Source organism: Kogia breviceps, chromosome 8 (genome assembly GCF_026419965.1).
Source record: "Kogia breviceps isolate mKogBre1 chromosome 8, mKogBre1 haplotype 1, whole genome shotgun sequence".
NCBI classification, from domain to species: domain Eukaryota; kingdom Metazoa; phylum Chordata; class Mammalia; order Artiodactyla; family Physeteridae; genus Kogia; species Kogia breviceps.
Window position 1 is genome coordinate 994,872 of NC_081317.1, and position 8,031 is coordinate 1,002,902.

At 70.1% G+C, this 8,031-nt stretch overlaps 2 protein-coding genes across 6 annotated transcripts in view; one reads left to right on the forward strand and one right to left on the reverse strand.

The window, feature by feature from the left end:
- Positions 1-8,031, forward strand: part of ABCA2 (ATP binding cassette subfamily A member 2) — a 133,466-nt gene that overhangs the window by 119,586 nt on the left and 5,849 nt on the right. The window lies entirely within an intron of this gene.
- AJM1 (apical junction component 1 homolog) lies at positions 86-7,944 on the reverse strand. 5 transcript variants are annotated; one of them, XM_067040256.1, is made up of 3 exons: positions 6,580-7,944; positions 4,847-4,930; positions 86-4,771 (listed from the first exon to the last, which is right to left on the reverse strand). In XM_067040256.1, exon 3 carries the CDS (start codon positions 4,717-4,719, stop codon positions 1,789-1,791), a length of 2,931 nt encoding a protein of 976 aa, XP_066896357.1. In that variant the 5' UTR covers positions 4,720-4,771; positions 4,847-4,930; positions 6,580-7,944; the 3' UTR covers positions 86-1,788. The 5 variants fall into 5 exon arrangements, with proteins under 5 accessions (XP_066896357.1, XP_066896355.1, XP_066896358.1 ...); XM_067040254.1 differs by having other exon boundaries at positions 4,847-5,004; XM_067040257.1 differs by lacking the exon at positions 6,580-7,944 and adding an exon at positions 6,089-6,569.

Here is an 8,031-nt window from a genome sequence, read left to right on the forward strand (position 1 = left end):
GTTTCCGAAGGCCCTCCCCCCCACGCCTCCGAAAGTCTCCGTCCCGCGTGCCACCCACTGCCCCGCACAAAGAATGAGGCAGCAATGGCTACATTCGAGTTTTATTTTCCTTGGTTCGAAAGCGCTCGCCCTCTGGAAATAATCCCGGTCCAGGGTCCTTCCTGGAGGGCTGGCCCTCAGGCGTGGGGCAGAAGGCGGAGGCACCCAGGCGGGGGTCGCGGCGGCCAGTTTGGGAGGCCGCGAAGGCGGGTGGGGCAAGCGGGGCGCTTGGCCGGTCGGTGCAAATGTGCGGAGCCGAGGCAGGCGCACAGGCATTTAGGGGAGGGAGGAATGAGGGGAGATGGGCGCGGGTGCACGGTCAGGGACGAGGGCCGGGAACAGAGGAGGGCGTTGTGGGGGTAGGTCCACAATTTAATTCATTCGATGCCCCACCTGGCCCCAATGGGGGACTGGGGGCTACAGGAGGGCTCTTCCGGGCTCCCGGCCTCGCCCCCTCTCCAGGTCACTCGCCATCCTTGGAGCCCGGGCCAGGGCCAGCGGGCACCCCGGGGGAGGGCGGGGAACAACGGACACTCGAGTGGGCGCTCCCGAGGGCCAGAGCCGGGCCCCCTGGCCGCACCACAGGGCATGGCTAGAGCGAGCGCTCGGGGGCGTTTGTTTAATCGCGCCCCCATCCCTCCGGTGAACCACCGCTCTGGCGAACCTGCTCCCATCCACGCTTTCCCCGCCCTGCTCCAAACTGGGAACAACCCCTCTTCTTTGGTCCTCCCTGCGCCAAGGGATAGGGTCCCTGCAGGACGGCCTCCTCGGCCCCTCCCGCAAATCCATCCTGTGCACCTGCTTCCTGCCTCCCTGTGTGGTTAGGGCCTGCGCTGCCGTTTGCACCCCGGGTCTGCCCTAGCACACGCCTAGCGCCATCCTGTCGGGTGAGGACAGGCAGCCCGACTCACGCCCAGCCAGGTCTCAGGTCTGGCCAGCGCCCCTACCCATACGTCCCCTCTGCTTACCCCGCCCAGGACTCCCTTCCCTCCTTCTGGGTGTCTTGCACCTTGGCTGAGGACCCCCGAGTACCCCTTCACTGCTGCTTGCCCAACCCCTGCAGCAGGCGGGCAGCGCCGTCAGTTTGCCATGGTCCGGCATAGCAGGGGTGGGGGCCAGCGGAGACGCCACGCGCAGGTCCCCGCCGGCCCTGCCCATCAGGCCAGGACGTGCTTGGCATGCGGACGCACCGAGGCCAATCAGGGTGTCCTCTAGGGAGAAAGGCCTCTGAGCAGGACGCATCCCAGACCACAGAAGGCGGGTGGGGAGTGTGTTTAAAGGGACGGGACTAGGCTTTGGTCGACTCGGCCTCCTGGACCAGGGCGAGCCGGGGTTGGGGAGGTTCCAGGGAGACCCTGCAGACGGACAGGGGTCGGACGAACCGGATATGCGCGGTGGGATCTGCAGCAGTGACCCCTCCGCGTAAAGGCAGGGCGGGCTGGCTCTCAGACCCACTCCGCCTCCCAGCGGGGAGCACCAGGCGGCCGAGGACCGGCCCCTGGGGAGGCCCGAGGGCGAGCTGGGGGAGAGGGAGCCGGACGGGACTGGTCTGGGAGTGGGGGGGAAGGGGGTTCGCCGGAAGGCGGAGGGAAAGGCAGAGCCTGTGGAGAACGCAATGGGGCGGAGCTTTTGGCGAGCTGGGCGGGGACTGGTGAACTCGGGGCGGGGCCTGAGTGGACTGGGCAGGGCTCGGGTGGACTGGATGGGGTTCAGGGTGGGCCCTGGATGGACTGGGCGCGCCCCCGCGGCTCACATAATGTCATCCAACAGGTTGGCACTGGCCACCCAGTCTAGCGCGCGTGGCTCGGAGGCGGCCATGATCATGCACATGAAGGGGCGGCCCGTGCGCCGGTCCGTGGGGTAGATGGTGGTGGGTGTGAAGCGCCGGTTGGCTTCGACGAACTCGCAGAGCTGCTCGTAGACGCGCGGGAACTCGTGGCGTAGGAAGACGCCGCGGAGCCGCAGCTCTCGCTGGATGTGGATGAAGGCCACCTCGCGTGCTCGCCGGCCCGCCTCGCCGTCCTGGTCCAGGCCCGCAGTGCCGGGCGGCGGCGTCAGGATCAACGTCTCCATGTCGGGTTCGCGGCCCCGCGCCGGGGGCGGCCGTGCCGGGCTGCCGGCCGCCAGCGCCACTTTGGCGAACTTGCGCACCGTGGGTCCGGGGCTGCGCGGCGCGGGAGCTGGCCGGGCAGGGGCGCCGGGTGGCGCGGCGCCGGGGCCCACGGCCACGGACACGCTGAGCAGGAAGCACTCCGCCGGCTCGTAGAGGCGCCCGGCGGCCGCCAGCTCCCGAGCATAGCTGCCCAGTGGCGCCGCGTGCGCGGCCAGCTCGCGCAGCGACAGGTAGGTGGGCGACAGCAGCAGCCCCTCGAGGCCGAAGCGCAGGAAGTTGTCTGCGGAGCCGGGACTCGGGAAGCCCAGGAAGAGCACGCCGCGGCCGCGCGACAAGAAGCCAACGCGCGCGATGCGCGAGAAGGCGCGGTGCACTGGGCCGCTGTCGCGGCAGAATTGCAACACGTGGCGGCACACGCTGCCCACGCGGCCGTACACGCAGCGCGCCTTGTGCGCGTCCCAGTCCTCGCGGCGGCAGAGGCGCGAGCAGTAGTAGGTGTAGCAGCTGTGGCAGGACTTGAAGTAGAGGCAGGCATTGAACATGGTCTCGGTGCGCCCGCAGCGCGCGTTGGAGCACGTCATCCGGTCGTCCTCGTCGGCGCTGGGCTCGGGGGATGCGTCGGCCGCCGGCCCCGGGCCCGCGGGCTCCTCAGCGCTGCCGGCAGACAGGGGTGGCGAGCGCGGCGCCCGCGTAGGGACCCCGGCGCCCGAGGGCCGCGAGTCGAGCAGGCGCCGCAGCTGGCGGCCCAGGCCGTCGGACGCGGGCTCGGGCGCTTGGCCGGCGGGGGGCCGCGAGTCGATGACCAGGTCAGTGATGAGCTCGTCCAGCTGCTCGAGGCTGCGCTGGCGGCCCGGGGCGGGGCCGTCGGGGGCGGCGGGCGGAGGCGGCCGCGGGCGGCTCCCCGGCAGCTCCCAGCTCCTGGCGCTCGGGCGCTCAGCCGCGCGCAGGTCGTTGTCGGTGATGGTGATCTCCGGCGTGACGTACCAGTTTCGGGCCAGGCCCTCGCCCATACGGCCCTTCTCCGACAGCGACGTCTCGGACAGCGACAGCGCCGCGTAGCGTCTGGGCGAGGTGGACAGGTTCACAATGACGGGCGGGCGCCGGCCTTCGGGGGATGTGCCCCGCGGCTCTCGTGCCTCGCGCCCCAGCAGGTTCTCGTAGCTACGGCCGCGGCCCAGTGGGTCTTCGCGGCGCGGCGCGGGCGCCAGGATGTTGTCCCAGGAGCGCGAGTAGTGGCGGCTGTCGGTCGCTAGCCGGGGTGGGCTGGTGCCGGTGCCACCGTGCCACGAGGCGAGCAACGGGCCGGGGTCCGGGGGAGGCGGCGCCACCTGCAGGGTGCGGTAAGGCCTCGGGGCCCAGTCGCCCCAGGCCGGGCTCCCGCGCGGGTGTGGGTAAGTCCGCGTCAGGGCGTCTCGATTGCGGTACCGCCCGAAGTCCTCAGTGTAAAAGGGGCGGGCGGCGGGGTGAGCCCGGGGCTCCTCCGGGGCGTAGCGGGGGCCGCAGGGCGGGCCGTAGGCTCGGGGGGCCTCCCCGTAGTAGGAACGGGAGGGGGGTTCTTGGACGGGGAAGGTGCGGACTTCCCCCGCATAGTAGACGCCCCCGCGTCTTGGACTGGGCCCGGGTGGCTCTTCGAACAGAAAGGGCCTGGGGTAGTAGCTGTCGAAGGGCGGTCCAGGGCTGGCCATGAAGCCACCGGGGTGGCCCTCGGGCTCCTCGGTGTAGAAGAATTGGGTGGGGCCCGGCGGCGTGCTGAAGGGCAGACTCCGGCGCTCCGCGTAGTGCCGGGACCCGGGAAGGGGCCCATCGCAGTACAGCGCCCGGGGGTCGGCGCAGTATGAGTCACTGGGGGTGGGGGTGAGCGAGAGCCCCACGTGGCGAGGCCCGGGCACCGTGAGGCCGTGGAACTGCGGGGCGGCGCGGGGCCAGGGCGCGGTCTCGGTGGGCCCGCAGGGCCTCGAGCTCCGGGCGGCATGCTGCAGCACCGCATCGTCGGGCTTGACGTCCAGGCGGCAGCGGACGTGGGGGGCCGGCCCCGCGGGTGGCTCGGCCGGCGCACAGCGGTTGGCGGCGGCGCACAGGGGCGCCATGCGGCCCGGGCCGCCACGCTGAGGCTGCAGCTTGATGGGGTGCAGCTCGTTGGCGAGCGCGCGCAGCGCGGGGTACGCGGACTCCCGGCGGGGCGATGCGTCGGCCGGCGCCGCCCGCTGGGCCTCCCGGCCTCGACGCGGCGGCACAGGCGGCGAGGCGGGTGCGGGCGCCAGGCCCGGGGCCGCACGGGGTGCGCTCTTGGAGCGGGCGCGGCGCCGGGGCTCGCCGTCGCGGGATCGGGCGCGCGGCGCGCCGGGCTCCGGAGGCGGCGGCTCCGGACGGGCCTCCATGGCCTCCCGGTCCAGTGCCTCCAGGAAATCGAAACTGCGGCAGTGGCGCTTGTTGAAAGGCGCGGGCGCAGCAGGCCGGGCCATTGGGCGCTCACATGGCGGGGGCCTCGACACGGGCCCCGGGGCCGCCACCTTGATGTCCTGGTACACGGTTGACACCAGCAGGTCCGGCGGGTCCGTGCGGGTCATCTTAAAAGAGGTCTCCAGGCTGCAGCTCACTCGGCCTTTCGGGGCTTTCGCCCTGAGGGGAGACGCGGGTCAGGGCAGCCCCTCTGTAGCCCAGGCCCCGCTAACCCCCAGCGCTGGCCCGGCTTACCTGGGGCACAGTGGGCGGGGCAGCCCTGGCCACGGGCCTTGGCCGAGGCCGCAGGCCCTTGCTCCATGCTGGCGTCAGAAGCACCTGCAGGAGGAACCCCGCTGTCCAGCCACTCAGGTCCTGCCCCCTCATCCAGACCATCCTTTCTGGGCCACTTTCTGTTGGGATGAGGCGGGTCAGCCAGAACGGGGATGTCACCGCAGTGGTTCCCGAACTTCTGCGCCCACTAGTGACCACTGGGCAGGCCTGGGTAGACCCCCTTTCCCGGGAGGGGCCAGAAGCGGGATAGGAAGAGAGGGGGTTTGATCCCAGGACCACCACCGTGGTGCCCGCTGCTGGAGCAACTGTGTACTCGTTTGGGGCCTTCACAGACTTCCTTATAGTTGCTGGCTCCACAGAGCAGGTGGCTGGAGCCCACTCCTTAAGACCCAGTGCACAGCGAGCCCCCCACTGCTGCAGTCTGAGGTCCCGGCCCCGGCCCCGGCCTTAGGCAGCTCCGCTCACAGTCACCTGAGCCTCCCCTCCCACCTGCTGGCTAGGCTGGACATGCAGTCCTCCTCCCTCAGCGCCTGGTCAGGCCCCAGGTCCTGAAGTGGCCCCAGCAGGTCCAGGCATGGCACCTCGGCTTGTGGACTTGCCGGCCCCCCCCCCTCAACTCTCCGTGTGGCCCAGGCCAGAGTAATGCTTCCAAAGATCATAGTGGACCCTAAAGCTCCCTTTCCTTTGCAGAAACATCCTCTGACTCTCCCTCATCTTGAGTGGCGAAACCCACTAAGATCTTTGGGGCTGTCGTGAAAAGCCTGGGAGAGCGACCCCCCCCCCATCTTTGCAGTGAGTACACAGCAGCCGGAAACCAGGCCCTGGTTGCGGGACCACGTGGGGGCTTGTGAGCCAGGAGCTCAAGGCTGCCCCTGGGTCCCTGAGCAAAGCACCAGGCCAGGAGGCTGCCAGCTGGGGAAGCAGGGCAGTGGGTGGGTAAAGTCCCCGCCGCCCCCGATTCTCAGGCAGGCCCTCCCCACAGCAGCTCGGGAAGGCTCCATGGAAACCTGAGGTTCCATGCCCCCGCATGCAGCCTGAGCTGGGGTCCAGCCCTCTGTACCAGGCTCACGTTCAGACCTGAGCCACCGGCTTCACTGGGTACCCGGAGCCTGGACAGGCTGGGAGGAGCTCAGACAGTGGTACAGGTCCCCACTTCCTCACACAGTCTGGGGGAGCATGCTCCAGGGTGAACTGGGTCCTCACCTGGTAGGACCTCTGGTCTGGTTGACCCTCTGTGTCCCGGGTGTGCCAGGGGCTTCCTGCCGGCAGGGCTGCCCTCCTGGGTCAAGGCCACCCAGGCCCAGTGCCTGCCCCCATCTCAGCCTCAGGCGCACCCCGACTGCCTCTGGTTTGCAGGACCACCCCCTCCCACTCTCTTCCATCTTAAAGCTAGGCCGGAATTGGGGGCTGGATGACGGGGTGTGAGGCTCCGCCCCAGGGAGGTGACAGCCCGGCCTTGGTGCTACTGTGATGAGAAGCTAGACTGGGCGACACCCCTGCCCGTGGGGATGGGACAGTCTGCCCTCGCCGGGGTCCTAGGCCTAATGCGCCCGGCGGGTGGCCTCCCCGCCAAGCAGCCCGGCCCCTTCCCCAAGCGCCCGGGTGGGGACCGGCGTCCTCCAGGGGCAGCACCCCCATCCTTGCAGGTGCCGCACCTGCTAAAGGCCCGTGGGGAAGAGGCCTCGACCCCTTACCTGGGCGGTGCTCCCCCACCTTGCCCGGTGGGCTGCGCAGGCCCGGCGAGCTCTGCTGTCCCCGGCGCTGCCGCCGCGTCCCCGGCACCAGCAGAAGCTTCCAGGCAGCGGCGCGAGGCCGCCGGGCCGCTCAGTGCTGCCCCCAATGGCGACTGGCAGGACTGCGTTTAAAGGGGCCGCGCCGTGGGCCTGGGACGCGTGTGCCCCGCTGGCTCCGCTGGTTGGGGCTGTGGCTGGGCATGGGGTGACGGGCTCTCTGCAGCCTCAAGGGCAGGCCTGGGGTCTAACGAGGGGACCCGGGTCCAGGGAGTACCTGGCCGGTCCTGCCAGCCCCCATCTCCAGGGCACCTGCCCAAGGGCAGCTGGTGGCCTGGCAGGCCTTGGAGCGGAAGCCTGGAGGAGGCCCAAGCCCTGGCCCGCATACAGCGGACAGCTCTGGGAATTCACGCCTTGGTTCAGCCTGGGCAGGAACAGATGGGCGGCTCCCTACCCTGCTGGCCTCTGTGCTGCAGTGCTGGAGGTGCCAAGGCCTCCCCAGGTACCTGGGGCCAGATGGGCACCACCTGAGTGCCTGCAGCCTCCTGTCCCCAGGATGTCCAGCTTCCCCAGGGAAGGGCACGTTCTTGCGCTCCCCGCCTCCAACGTCCAGAGGCTGCCGCTGCCCTGGGCAGCTCTGCACGTCCACGACCGGCATGGTGACATTCTCCCTCCAGGCCCCTCCCACACAAGATGATGAGCAGGAAATAGTCTAGCTTGGCAGAGGAGCAGGTCACCGATGCCCTTGGCTCCGAAAGCTGGGACCTGCCACACTGTGGGCCCGTTAGATGAGGGGCCCTGGGCAAGCTTCAGGTCAGCGTGGTCCCCGTGTTAGGCGGGTACTACAGGGACAGTCGACCTCACAAACTCCGGGCTAAAGGGAGCCCCTAAGTTATCTGGGGCCCAGCCCCCAACACCTGCCCAGTGACCGATGGCCCGCTGCCTCCTGGGTGTGAAGCTCTCTAGGTACAGGAACGGGAGGGGGAGGCCCGGCCACCAGGCCCCGCTTCTGCCTTTGCAGGCGTAGCCTACAGTTCTCAGGGCACCTGTGGGGTTGGGGGCAGGGTGGGGCAGGGCCCTGCTGACGGCTGGCAGGGAGCAAGCAGCCCGTGGGGTGAGGCTGGCGTGTCAGGTGGGAGCAGGGACACACAGCTGCCCTCAGAGGGCCGACTGGGCACACAGGGCAGTGGCCGTGCTGGTGCCACCTGGACAGGGCACGGCTGGCGTGGGGCTGGGCCTGCCTGAGGCTTCCTACCCCACGAGGAGTCCTCTCTCGGGGAAGAAGGGCTCTGTGGCCTGAAGGTGGGGAGCTCAGGACCTTCCTGCCCACCCACGCCGACCGGGGGCTGGGGGCTGGGGGACCCGTCCCAGTTGGGCAGGGGCCCCGCGGCAGGAGCAGCATACACAGACGCGCAG